At 37.7% G+C, this 14,930-nt stretch overlaps 1 protein-coding gene across 2 annotated transcripts in view; it reads right to left on the bottom strand.

The window, feature by feature from the left end:
* The window catches only part of CDH13 (cadherin 13), a 507,409-nt gene that overhangs the window by 262,483 nt on the left and 229,996 nt on the right, over nucleotides 1–14,930 (bottom strand). For both annotated transcript variants that reach the window (XM_054197627.1, XM_054197628.1), the window contains exon 5: nucleotides 7,952–8,104. In XM_054197627.1, coding sequence (XP_054053602.1) covers nucleotides 7,952–8,104 — 153 coding nt within the window. The remainder of the gene's footprint in view (nucleotides 1–7,951; nucleotides 8,105–14,930) is intronic.

Raw genomic sequence — 14,930 nt, 5'->3', positions numbered from 1 at the left:
ATTATTCTTTCCAGGAGAGGCGTTCTACTAGAAAACCATAATAAGAATAATAAAAAAAATACCAAACAAAACAACCATGAAACCAAATTTTGTGTCATTTGTTACTGTCTCAGTAAACTCCAATTTTTCTTTGTTTCTTACTGCTGTGTATTTCCACCTCCCACTCGTCAATGAGAAAATACTAATTTTGCCTGGTGTTTGGAGTTTGGCTTATTTTTAGCAAGGAAATCCAAGCCCACTACCTTGTCTTGACAGTTATAGGTTACAAACAAACCTTTGCTGATTTTTCCCTTTAATGAAACTTCACTCTGTTCCTCCTACAAATGACATGACAGTGCTGTTGAACAGCAGGAATGTCAAAGCCACGCAAGCAGTTAGATCTAAGAATAAAGCACATGCCCTCCAACAAAACTAACTGTTGACTTTTGTATGCTTTCCACATAAGTGATATGAGGATGCTAGTGGCTTCTGAAATGAATCACAGTACCCTGCTGATATCTCATAACATTAAGATCTACAGTATATATTGAGTAGACTATTTACAGTAAAAATGTACAAGACACGGTAAATTAGAGAGTTTATATAAACTAGATCTCTTGTTCCCCCAAGACAAAATCAGAGAATATACATAAAAATGACACAAATTTTAACTTAATTTCCTGTCAGGTTTTCTTTTTATCTCATAAACCAACCTTGGGAGAAAGAGAGATATTTCCAGTAGCTGGAAATCCCATTTATATCCCAGCTGTGCAAGCAATTATTTAAATTGTACTTTTAAGAAATATGACTATGTAAAATTCATATGCTCAAATATTTGATTTATGCATACAGTTATGGTGACCCCTTGTTTTTGACCTTGGTAGACAATCAATGCCAAGAAAGTTCCCCATGAATTCAGGATACGCCCATACGTATCTCATTGAAGAATCTAGACCTTTGCTTCTGCGGGGTTCGTTCCTCTTGTTGCATTTCTGCATTCAGGCTTGAAGAAGTATCTGTTAACACTTAATCTTGGCATTTCGTAATATCAATAGAGGAAAAGAAAAGATTACGGAAATATTCATTATCTTTTAAGAAACAAGACCTGGTTTTCTCCAATTTATGGCATCTTAAAAAAAAAAAGCCTTCTTTGTCTAAAACCATTTGTTACAGAACAGGAAACAACAAATTTTTGACTAATCCATCACTTTTAGTTTTTAGATGAAAAGCGTTTTTTTTTTTAGGCTGACAGATTCATCTACTTCACCCTTTCCCCACAACAAGTAAAAGCAGGAGCAAGTCGTGAACAATCACGTCAGAAACAAAGTTCAGCACCAAGTCCATATTGTCAGAACAAAGAACAAGTTCCCATAAGATTCACAGAGTCCTCTGTAGCATAATGCCATTTTATGGACAGAATACTTTACCGGAGATTACAGATACCAACAGTTGCTTGTTAATGAGAGACAAAGAGTCAAACGGAGCCTCATATCGAGCACCTTAAATTCATTCAAGGCATCTCAGCCAGGCTACGCTGAGAAGTTGCCCTGGAATAAAGGTGTTGCTGAGGGATGGGATTTTATAACTGATGGAGCTCTCTGTCAGTGAGAGAACTCGCGTGCACACAGGCACACTACATCAGCCCAACACACCACCAACAGTGGGGAAACTTCGCTGCTCCAATACTTTTGGCGGCAGTGAAAGTTTCAAAAAGGAGTGTAATGACAGAGTACTGTTTCCCCTGGAGCAGACTATCTGACCTTGCATTTTGCATCTTCAAGACTTTTTGAAGTAGAAGGGATTCTGATATAAAAGTAGAGTTGATTTCCTCTTCCTATATGAAAATGCCTATCTTGGAATAATACCAACATAACCGAGTTTCAACTGTGAATTGACCAACTTCTGATGCTAAGCCTGATGCTGCGCTAACACAGGTTTATAGAAATTATAGTCTGTGACTATTCTATGAACAGGAGTGCAACCGCTGAGACATAAGTCTCTGTGCTAGGTTAAGATTATTACGCTTACCCCAGGATACGGAGCAGTCTGCAGCTCCTTCATGTGCAGCCAGGACAGAGGGAATTCAATGTTTCTTCAGAGGCTGCCCATGCATTTTTGAGATCCTGCCTACAGCAATTCATTATTTTTAGCTTTCACAGTGATGAGTTTTCCTCTTTTGCGCAGGCATTGTCATCAGCTTGCTTACTGAAAAGTCCATGTAGGGATAGCTAAATTTCAAGTAATGCTGCCAGGCAACAACCTAACAGCACTTTCTCACTCAGTGTTCATTTCTCTCTCTGTACTCAAAATATGAAATTAATTCAAAACAGTCCTCTCTGAATTTACCTGGTGCCCCAACATGTGAACACAGCAGTGAATATATACATAAACATATCAATATAAAGAAAAAAACATATAAAATCTCATGCACTCTCTACATATATGTGCCATGAAAGCTACAGGCATCTTTTTCACTGCCAGAATTTTCAGCTGTACGTTAGTTGATCTAACTGCAGCTCATTTATATAAGTTTTGGCTTATTAATAATCATATCCAAAAGCTACACAAGAACTCTCCTTTTCTTTTTTTAAAGTTAATTTTTTTTTTCTTTTCTCCTTGATGAATAATCAGGATTCCTGCCTGAAAGTTTGTACTCTGCCATTATTTCAAGCTATTTTGATGCAAGTTTGGGCACACCAGTATTTTAACAGGTTTTCTCTGTGATGCTTTAATTAAATCAGGCACATTTTACTGAAACGTACATCTCTACAAGACCAAACTCCTCCCATGGAAGGCCAAGTGCCTTCTTTTTTTCAGGATATTAGCGGGAGACGACTGAGATCTGACATTCCCCATCAACCGGTTTCAGCTCAAGGCAGAGCAGATCACTTACACTTCAGACAATTCTGCCAGTGCAGATAATCAAGATTAGAATACAGGTTAGACCAGTCTTGAAGTTAAAAGCACGTTTGTGGCTTTCCTTCTCAAAGAGAAGCATGCTTCTGTGCGCTGCCTATATATCTCCACGCTGCATATTGCAGAGATTCAGTATGAGGGTATGATAAATCATTCTGAAAAGGATGTGGCTGCACTAAAATGGACTTACACAGAGGACAAATCCGTTCTTCTGTACAGGATAAATTACAGCTGTTCACTTCCAGCTTTTTGCTACAGTAATACTTTCAGTATCTGCAAAAATGCGTTCAAGTACTTAAAAATCTTTCTCGTAAAATACTCCTTGGCACCTGACCAAGCTAGTTTTCCTCATGACTGTGAAGTATTTCCATTCTTTGTTCCATATTAAGCACAGAAATAGAGTCCATTGGGACTCCAGCACCACCCCAAATGTTTGGCTCAGTCACAGAAACAACAGTGTCATGTCACCTGAATTGAAGTAGTTCACGGTAGAGATTTGGTTGCTGTTGATTGGTCTCAATTTTTTAGCCTGTTGTCAGTCTACCTGCTATCCAACATATAGAAGCAACACTACATAGAGCAAATACTCCTGATTTGCTTTTCTGGTCTGTTAACATAAGTTTTCTAAATAGCTCAGTCTGTCACTACCAGTTGCAAGGCATCCTTTCACAGAAGCGTGATCTGTCATTATAAAAAAAGCTGAAAGCTGATTTCACACCTCTGCTTGTTAGGTATTTTCTAAAGCAAATAAAGCTCTTCACTTAAAAAATAATTAAAACTAACTCTTCATTAACAGTTGAAATTGCCTAGGTAAATTTGGTCACAGCTCTAATTTGTGCACTGTCGCTGAATAGTTTTATCAAGCTTCTTCATTTCATGCTTGCAAAGGATCACTTTCTGATTAATTCTCTTCCACACATATTTACATTTGGCAAGCAGTTATGAAAAAGCCCATCAACGATGGCAACATCCTTTAAACTCTTGAGACCCAACTGAAAGCCCCTCCCCATTGACTGATGCTTAAGATGTTACAGAACTGGATTTTACTGCTGCAGGGACTGCACGCAGCGACAAGTGATGGGAAACAAGTTTATACAACTTCAAGCTTTGTCCTGTACCCAAGGAACACCTAACCAAAATCTCATGCGTTAACTGTAAAAAGTTAATGGAGTATTGTTCCCATTTCTTCTGAGCCTACCTAACTTTGCATACAGAACAAACCATAGCTCTTTAACTTAGAAATTTTTGTCATCTTGGTCATGGTAATGAATATATGCAACTCTTCCTGCTTTTACTTGCATAAAAGCATTCTGCCTGCAAATACATTATCTACATAAATGTGAGGTTTTGAAAATGATCTCAGCGTTTTTAATTAACAGATTACCCCATAACCAGTGTTTTCAACCAGCCTTCACTGGCCCTCTATTTGAACCTTTGTTTCCCAATTCACCAGTCTTTTATCAACACTTAGCACAACTAGACTTCCAACTTCATTGGAATTCTTTAGTTCTGTTATTGCAGCTTTTTTTAGAAGCACTTGATTTCTTTGCTAAAAGATGCAACTGAAAAGCCGCTAATATTTTTGCTCTGCTGGAATCAGAAAAGACTATGGATCTAAAGTGAACTCAGAATTGCACAGATTATTGGCAATTTTTGGATGGGGTGTACTTTACTGATTTGGCCTAGAAAATCCATCTTCGGTCTCCCCACCAATTCCTTCATCTGTTTTTACACATCTGCACTTTTCAATACTAAACAAATGATTTGCTATTTTATGAAATTTCCAACTAGTCTTATTTATTCAAATCTTGAGAGAAAACCAAAGACATTATTTTTGAGAGCAGATTTGTACAACTGAACACCTTTTGCTCTCGCTAAATAGGGGCTCTAGGCTACCTGCTTATCTCACCAACCCAGAAACAATGCAATAATATGCCCATATTCTGCTTAAGCCCCTTCTTCAGAGCATCATGTAGTAGTTTGATCAACAGGCTGTAGCAAGCCCCAAAATAAAACCATTTAATGTAAATCCACTAGTTTCCTCTGACCCAGAGAATTCCTATCATGATGCTCTTCATCAAACCTCTTTAGAAGAAAAAAAGCAATTACTGCACACTTTTCTTAAACAGTCTGTCTTTGCTGGGTATAACAACATCCTTACCTCCTCTGCTCTTCTTCATAAACAGCTTTCCCTTAAAACTGAAGCTGACTGACATTCTCTGACCTTTATGGAGGCACCTCGCAAAGTTACAGGGACAAGCACATCAGAAGCATTGGCAAACATGATTTCATTAGCATAGTTCCACACACATGAGAAAAAAAAAATTACTAATGGCTAATTCCAATGTAGTGGCTTTTGGACTTCTGCTGTCTCACGCAGCCTCCTTTGGCACAGATTCATTTTCTCAAGAGAAACCATCACGTTTTCAAATCTCAGGTGATTAGGTCAGAATTACTATAGCAGTTAATACCCTGAGATCAATATTTTGGTACGCTTTCACATACTTGTTCATTTTTGAACAATTTAAAATTTCATAAATGATTTAATAAAAAATAAAATCATAAATCAATCAAATAAGGCTGTTCCGGGGGCCGGAGAAGTGAGGTGTCATCAACGTAGCTGCCTTATGTTTTGCTTCCCACCTTGAGTTTCTTTAGCTAACAAACAAAATCTAAACTAATCTCAAAACACAACTGCCATGCAAACGGGCAGCACCACATAGACTGGCAGGTCCCGGCCTCAGACAGATTTTTTTCCACTCTATTTTAAAATATATCTTCTACTAAAAAAAATAAGTATTTTTAAACAGTAGAAAGAGGGGATTAACTCAGGCAATCAACAGTTGTCCGAGTAGAATTCAGTATTCCTATAATTTAATCATGTTTCTCTTGTAACGAATATACAGAAAAAATTCCTACAGGTTTTTCAGTATTCCTCCAGGAGAAAGAGGGCAGCGAAAAGCAGAATTTCAAACATTCAATGACAAAAACACTGAAATTTTATAATAGATTAAATATTTTTAGCTAATTTAAAACATTTTGAGGTACAAATCTGCAATTGGTAAAAATCTACAAAGTTCTACAAAATACTCTGATCACCAAAGCTCTATTTTGTGCCCTACTAACATTTTTTTAATTCTCATTCCTTGAGTATATATGAACTAAGCGTAGGGAATAAATCAGTGCTCATGCACAGCAGCCCTCTGTATATCTGAAAGGATTCAAACAGATTTCATCTTTTTATCCTTGCCCCCCCCGATTATATGCTTGATAGCATGATGGTTTGCAAAGAACTTGTATTTTTTCATGGAGATGTATTCTTTCCTTGTTTGCCCTTTGCCTTGAACTTTTTCTTTCAGGACATCAATACTGGGCAGGGGGGAGCTCAAACAAAAACACTTTTGACAGAAATTTAAATGTCTTGCGGGTAATTCATCTTTCGGTGTACCAAGGAAATTAGGGAGAAAATCCTGCTGCCTTCCTGACACCATGATACATCTTTATCGGAAAACAACGGGCTGGATTCAAAGACAGACTAATCAAGTTGAGGGTTCTCCTACAGAACTTCTCAGCTCCATTTTGCACAACAGGATGGCAGTGAGCATGCTGAGCAGAGTGCTATCTAACAGGTTAGAAAGCACTACAGCCTATTAGGATATACATTCACATCGCTCTGGATAATCTACTAGACTGCACTATTTGTATATAACTTGCATCGCTTCAAAAAGGCTCCTCTAGGGAAATGTTTTTGTCTTAATTTCAGTGTATACTTTGCCAGATCAGATAGGAGGGCCATTTGTGGTTTGATGCATTAGGTTGAAAAGACTACTATGAATTTCCAGTAAAAAAATATTCAAGGTTTACACTGAACACATTAAGTGGAAAGCCACTGATAAAATAAGAAACAGCTGGTAAATGAAGACAAGGAACAGTGTTAAAAAGAGAAACGACAATGTTTTTCTTTTAAGAAGGACATCTGTAACCACCGTAAATCCTATGCGAGCGGTTAACATACATTTCACTGCAGACCCGGATAGGAAATAGATGTTTAAGTGTTGAAAACCAACATATGGTAAATTTTAGCAGTGCTGTTCAAACAAGTATGACTAGTCATCTAACTGGCAAACTCTTCCACAGGAGAGAAACAGCGTTGAACGTACAAGTATTGATTATTACACAGCAGAAGAAAAAACAAAGAGGTCAGGGATGGCAGTCAGAACTGCCACCAGAGCCTGTGCCCCACACAGGCTGGAGCACCGCGTGCTCCCTGCTGCGTGGGGATACGGAGGGCAATCCCCCATGCTGTGGCAGAAGTGGCAACGTGCAAACGTACTATCCATTTAGCATTTTGAGTTCTGCGGCTCATCTTTCTCAAAGCGGCCAGACACAAATTATCTGACAGCACATTTCCAGAGCTAGATAGAAAGGCATGAATTGACAGATCCCTCTATTTATACTATGCATTTCAGGACATCGTGGTGCAGTTATTTTGCAGATTTCAGAGATCATTTGTTAGAATTTCAATGGGGAGAAACATAGCATTTATGGATAAGGAAAGGAATCTTTACAAAAATCTTTGTAGAAGACATACATCTGAGAGACGTATCTGCTAATATTTTCATAATAAAAGAATCTTCTTTATCTCTATTAAAAGGTGTCCATTACTAAAAATGGAGTTAAATAGTATATTCCATTGACAGCTTGACAATAAAATGTATAACCATATAGTACCTTAGTGGCAACTTCCCAAAAAGATCTCCTTTTGTCCAAACATAATTTTGTATTCACAAATCAAAGGCATACATGATGTTCAGACAGTATTTCTACTAAAGATAAATGACAGATATTACATGCAGAAAGCAGAACAGAGTTTCGATTGCATGTAAAAATAAACACATTTACCATTTCCAAAGGACAAATGCTTCTTCTGGAAATTTTATAGGACAGCAGCTGCAATTTAGTGTTCAATAACTGCAGCCCTTTCAAAACCAAATACACATTCAAAAATATATATTATCAACACAGAGGCAGAGATCCTACGACCATGAGCACTCACCTCATAATTGGCAATTGCTTCTCTATCAAGGGCTCGGGTCACGGAGACATCCCCGCTGATCTCATTGATTCTAAAAATTCCTTTCGGGTCTTGATCTACTCCCTTACCAGAGAGTCGAAACTTTGCTCCCTCTGTCCCTTCGCTGCTGATGACCTGCAGGGCAGAAAGCAAGGAGTTACAGGCCATTTTATAAAAACTTTTTAAATCATTCTAAAACCACATAAGCTGTTTTGATATTTTACCTAATGTCTAGATATATTCCCTACCATTAACATGTAACTACAAAATAGGGTTCATGGTAATAGACAATATATAACTATAAAATATGGTTTCAATCATTCAGAAAACACTGTGCAATTCTTGTGTTAAACACTAGAAAAGCTACTCATGTCCTCAGCCAGTTCCTATCTTATCTTTACTGTCTTCTATTTCACTACTTAAAGTTTCTATTATTCCATTGATACTATATTCACTATAAGTCTAGAATTTGACGTTTTATTTAATTCTATTTCTTTTTTTCAGTTCAATTGATACAACAGCTACAAACTTACAAAAAAAAAAAAGAAAGAAAAAAGACATATTCCAACGAGTGGCACAAAGCATAACTCATTTCACAACAAGCCCTACAATACCAGATAGCCATCACACATTATTTTCTGATTAGTCAGTCCTTTTTATTAGCCATTGCAAAGTCATTACAAATTAGACTACTTTCAGCTTGGTTCCCACTCCCTCACTCCCCTCCTTTGCCTTCTACACTCCTCCTTTCCCAGGATTTTAAACTAAGGGAAAAAACTCCTCATGAAAATATTCGGGTATCCTGCCCAGAACTCTGCTTAGTCACACAGTTGGAATTCCTCCACTTTCTAAAATCATATTTTTATATATACACACGTGTGTGTACAGAAACTCCTTGTTACTATCGCTACCTTAGTCCCCCATAAGAAAAAAAATCCCTAAAAATCCAATTTCAAGGCTGTCTCACATTAGTGACAGTAGCATATGTAAACTTGCAGAGCTACACAGTGTTTGTTATAAGCTACATGGTTTGCAAATTTGTATTTGTACACCAGAATCTAGAAGGATTATAAATTAATCTTGCCCTGTAAGGCTGACAATCTTGTCAAACCATTCCTTCCCTCTGCTCTTTCATGTTCTTTTGTTTCTAGCAATTTTATATCGTTAATATTTCCACAGAAACATTAAGTCAAGTATTTATATGCTGGTCTGAATTACAGCTCAGGAAGAGAAAGGGAAAAAGCAGCCTTAGAAATCTGGACCTGCTCCCATTTTGAGAAAATAAATATGCAGGGTATTTAATAGTGTCCCTGAGGAAATACATGTTTGTTGCCCTGTTACTGTGGGTTCAGCAACGCTGGTTTGCAGATTACTGGGCAGCGAGATTTTGACTAAACTCCATAATCATTATTCCTTTATTTTAATTGGGAAAAAATTGCCACAAGTTATGAAATAGGAAATCAGTATTTTCGGAGATAAAATTTCAATTCTGAAACCCTTTGGGGAAGGGAGAAATTTCAAAGTAAAAACCCGTTTCACCTTTTTTTTCTTCCTCCTTCCAAGTCAGAAACACTAACGTATGAAGTTTTCTTCTCGTGTATTTTTTGAGTATGTCATGCCAAAACAGCGGCAGACAACACTGCAGGTGACAAAAGGGCAAAGTAACTTTGTAACTTCAGGTTTTGTGATGAAACTGAAATTTAATGGTTCCTACTGAAAAGTTACCTGCTGTTCAAGTCATTTTTTGACCAGTCCAAGGTATTTTTTAGTCAAGCCTAAAAATATGTGTTTTTCTTAACTAAAGCTATGCTTACAAGTTCGCAATGTCATGACCATTGCTTACTTTTGTAGGGAAAAGATGAATCGATCGCCTTCTGCCCTGATTTGAGACTTATTACAAGACAAGTGCACCTTCCCATCCAATATAAGAACAGTGGTTTGAAAGGCCTGAAGTCAGCCACAGGCCAGGACAAACCTCTAATTCAGAGATGTCTACACGACAGCCATTTCCACCATAGCCATCAAACATTACCTAACTGCTTATGACAAATTTAGGATGTAGTACAGGCACAAGGCCCTAGCTGTAACAAGTCACGGAAGAAAAGCAAAACAAATCATGGGCTGTGCAAGGGAATTTATCAGAAAAAATGGTGTCGTTGGCAAACTTGCTGAGGGTGCGCTCAATCCCACTGTCCATGTCGCCTACAAAGATGTTAAACAGCACCAGTCCCAGTCCCGGACCCCTGAGGAACACCAGGAACTCGTCACTGGTCTCCACCTGGACATTGAGCTGTTGACTGCAACTCTTTGAGTGTGGCTGTCCAGCCAATTCCCTATCCACCAAGTGGTCCATCCATCAAATCCACGTCTCTCCAATTTAGAGACAAGGATGTCATGCAGGACAGTGTCAAATGCTTTGCCCAAGTCCAGGTAGATGATGTCAGTTGCTCTTCCCTTATCTACCAACACTGTAACCATCTATGCATCTAGTTATTGCATAGTGACTTATGCTCGTATAGTAGTAAGAAGCCCAGGTTAGAGAGGCTCCACGTACCACTGCCTCATTTGTTCAAGAGCAATGGTATTTGCGCAAGAAGCAATTTTCAGAAGTTTGATTCTTTAAAGTGTTTAATTAGCCACAAGAGGGAGCTACATACTCCCAGGAATGTAGGAAGAACATTAACATCTCCTAATTAAGATGCTTATATCATGGCTGCATAGTTCAAAGAAAGTGCATTTCCCAGTTCACACTAAGCTTAGTACAATGAAGAGTTTAATAAAAATCAGGCTTAATTTACCATATGGTTTGGTGCTTCAACAAGAGCAAGAAAGAAAGAACAAGACGATTGTCTGACATCTCCTCTGGCAAGAGTGCTATTCTGAATACTGTCATAAACCCAGCACTGTTCATATGAAAATTTCCTAGCTTACAATGTATTTACACAGTGATGCTTTCCCAATTTACTGGCTGAGAAAAAACACGGCCAGATTATTTCTGCTGAAATGTTTACTTTGGGATGTCATTTTTGCATTTCTAAAATACATAAATGGCTTTCCCACAGTTACTACTACCTGAAATCCAGACAGAAACGCTTCTTTCCATAATTTGTTCACAGCTTTAGGAACTTCAGTGCAGGTTCTAGCATTGAAAGTCTCTGCAGCATATAACAGTGGCTACGTGTTGCGTATAAAGACTCTTCCTTCTTAGAAAATGGCCTAGTTAAGGCAGCACAGACCCAAGCACCCACCTACTAAGAATACGGATAAGGCAGGCATACTTCATCTGGCCTCCCAGTTTCTCCTTATTTCATTTTTCCTTGTTCTCATCCCACAATTCAGAAGACCCTTGACATTACATGGGCAGATGGCACAGACAGAATAGATGCCAGCTGAGCATCCCACAATAATATAGACTCTTGAAGGCTATTTCCTCACCCAGGACTCCAAGGACAGTATTAGATGTAGACTTAGACATTACTCACTTCCCCACACCTGATAATACTTTTCCATGTCAAGGGCAGATTGGAGAATAAATATATTGAAAACTGAAGTGATCCATGCTAGCCTTGTCAGGACCACATATCTAGCGCCCAAGACAAACCAGGATTTTTTATTTTTATTTTTTCCCCCCAAAAGGCAGAGACTGTACGATTCTGCTCAACTAAAAGACACTTTCAAGAAAATAGAATGTTACTTAGCTGACAGGATCTGCTTTTTCCTGAACCATGGCCAGAACATATTTACCAAGTGCTATTTTTCAGCTGACATTATGCCTCCCTTCCAGCTAAACTCATTTCAGCAATGTGATCCCCCTGTTGTTACGGGTTTATCACAAAAGTAAATCAGAGTGTTCTGAAGAGAAGAGAAATAGAAGTACAAAAAAACCACACTACCCCCAGAGAGAGACTTCACAGTTCTGCAACCCCAGCAAATCTGCCCTTTAACAGCACCATCCTAGTTTACCAGTTCCATTCTTTAAGAAGTGTTTGCCCAAACGCTTCCATAATTTCTTAGTTCTTGACACCATCTGAACTAGAAATGCATTAATTTCACTTTTTAATTAGAAAACAAAACCCACTCTCAGACAGGAAGATTTGGTTCATATCCCAGTACCTTTCCTTTCAGAACATTACACTCTCCTGTGTAGGTTTTTTTTTTTCTTTTTTGGGGGTGTGTGTGTGTGTGTTTGTTTTTGGTGTTTCCCCCCCTCCTGTAACCTCCTAGAAAGCAAATTTACCCATGGAATATTTAGAGGTGAACTGTTTATTCCTTTAATCACTATGCAAGAGCAAAACAATGGTTTAGGCCCACTGTTTAGACAGCATATAAATATTTAAACAGACACTTCCTGTCCTGCCATACTGAAAATCACTCTTTGCAGTCAGAGGCTCCATCTGCTCTGTACTGACTCAAATAAACCAAAACAAATGCAAAATATTCCCATCATTATTCAAAAGCACTAACCAACAAACTGCTTCATTACTGTAAGCTAAACATACAAAAACTGTGGTTAGAAAGCATTTTATGTAATTTCTTGAGTTTAATAATTTATTAAACTTATTGGTTCTCAATACATCGATCTTCATTAATTAAATACTAGATGAACTAGTTAAGCATGGGAACCAAATTCTGCTCTTTGACAAAGGGAAACACATTGGCCAAATCTGACCTTTGCTTTCTCTCTGACTAGGACTTTCTTCAGAATTCATTCAGTATACGGGTGATAGCCAAGAACATCCAGGTGATTTATTCACACAAGTAATGGAAACAGAAATTATAAAGCTTCTCTAAGTGACTATGTCCTTTGTTCATGATAATTAGGGATAAACCCAACACAATATATATGACAGCACATATTTTAGGTAACGCTTTTTTCTTGTTCGCAAACACAGTAAGCCTTGCTTTAGTTTCACTGTATTATCAAGCAAAACACATGTGGACAAATGTCTACTCAATACATTATCCAAAACACAAGCTAAGTTAATACAGACGAGTGTGGACAATATTTGCAAAATTCAAATAAAGAACAGAACAAAACTTCAGCAATTAGAGAGGTTTATGCAATACAATAACACAGGCAGCATCACAGGCCTAAATTTCAAAACATTTCCAGATCAGTTTTCAATCTCCAAGTCTACGTATGAGGCAAGATTTTCAAAGCTCTGTGAATCTCCTAGACCGTGTGCTTTCACTCCAAAGCTTAAAAGAGGCAGTCAATCAATCACTCAAATTCTAAAATTTGTACTTGCACTGGAACAGGACTCCAGAAACCACAAGCACAGAACGAAAAGGGAAATGTGACCAGCAACAGGAATATACAGCACTGACCCAGCTTCCTACGACAGCCAAGGTAAGGAACACAAAGTCAAGGTGAAGAGTTTGGTTTCTGAGGGAAACAAAGCTGGGGAAAACTACATTTAGTACAGCAGATATTGCTTCTCTGTCATCAACTACAAACATTTTGCTTGATGCTGCTGACAGTCCTAATAAGAATACACCCATATATGTTTCCCAGAGAAAGAAGGATGTATATAGACAACAGACTTAATTTAACTCAGCAAAGATAGCCGTAATTTGGTTATTTTAAACTTTAAAAATCTCTTTTCAGATCCCCAAGACTCAATTTTAACTAGGTCAAACACATGACTGGAAAGTGTCTGAATTTTGCACTCCAACGTACACATTAAAAACTCAGTGGCCACCGGGCAAAACTACTATTACAAGATTAGCCATTACTTCTTGTTTGCATTCGTTTGCATTGGTTCTCTTAAGAGTCTTATGAATTACGAAGTTCCTCAAACAGGAACACGAGTATTATTACAAGAGTGCATCCATGAACTGATGCCTTTTTAATAGTTGTATGAATTTTTTGAAGTATTGAGTACCGGCTGTACTCATACCTTGAATGTGGAAACTTTTATATCCATGTCAGAGATGTAACATGGGAAGAAAAAAAATAAATCAGGAGTTGAAATTAAATTAATTACGAAAATGAAAAAACATAAACTGATATTCTCAAGAGGCTGTTGGGTTTTTTTAGCATCTTAACTATGAGCTTTGTCATGGGAAACATTTCAGGAAGTGTCAAATTTAGGAACAACACTGTGAGAATAAAAGCATATAGTTTTTAGCATATTTTTGATGCACATTTGCAAGACTAATTGGGAGCTACAAATGGTACAAGTGTTCCTTGCCTGAAGCAATCCAAACAAAGCTGCATGAATACTCTTATCAGGTACCATATTCAGAACTTTACACACGTGAAGGAAATAGAACTCATACTGCTCAGAATGCAGATGGTATATTTAAGTGTATTGTTGGACTGCTTCCTGTAGAAGTTACTATACCTGCTATTACTTCCTCACACCACTGCAAATGCAATGTTTTGGTAACTATAATAAGAACAACTCTAAATGTGAAATTTGCCAAAGTTAATCAATTTCATAAGCAAACATTTCAACAAAATATCTTAATGTATGAAAATGACACAATACATTAAAAACCAGTAAGGCTGTTTCACCACCAGTGCTCATTTTTGAGGTCTTTTTAGAATAATCAACACAAATAGGATATTTGATATTCAACATAAAATCTTCTCAACATAATGGCTTTTTATTGTAATTATGCATAAGCTTTTACAAAATTCAGATCAGCTTTGTAATAGGATGCACAGGTGTCCAAATGAAACAAAATGAATTTATGCACGCGGAAGCCCTGGTGCACTGGTGGATCCCTTTAGTTTGAGGCTTATCATCGTAGATAAACACAGGTGCAACAATTCCCCTGGAAGAATCACTTGCAGCACTGGGGCCTGGAGGCTCCATCTACTATAGCACTAAACTTGAGGATTTAACCAATATAAATAGCTAACAGTAAGCATTTCCTCATAGAGCAAAGTAACCCAATGAACACATCAAGATGTGCATTATCTTTTTTACCAGGCAATACGTCAGGTTCCTTT

The sequence above is a fragment of the Rissa tridactyla genome, chromosome 4, assembly GCF_028500815.1.
Source record: "Rissa tridactyla isolate bRisTri1 chromosome 4, bRisTri1.patW.cur.20221130, whole genome shotgun sequence".
Classification (NCBI taxonomy): Eukaryota; Metazoa; Chordata; class Aves; order Charadriiformes; family Laridae; genus Rissa; species Rissa tridactyla.
This window is presented reverse-complemented; position numbering and strand designations above follow the sequence as displayed.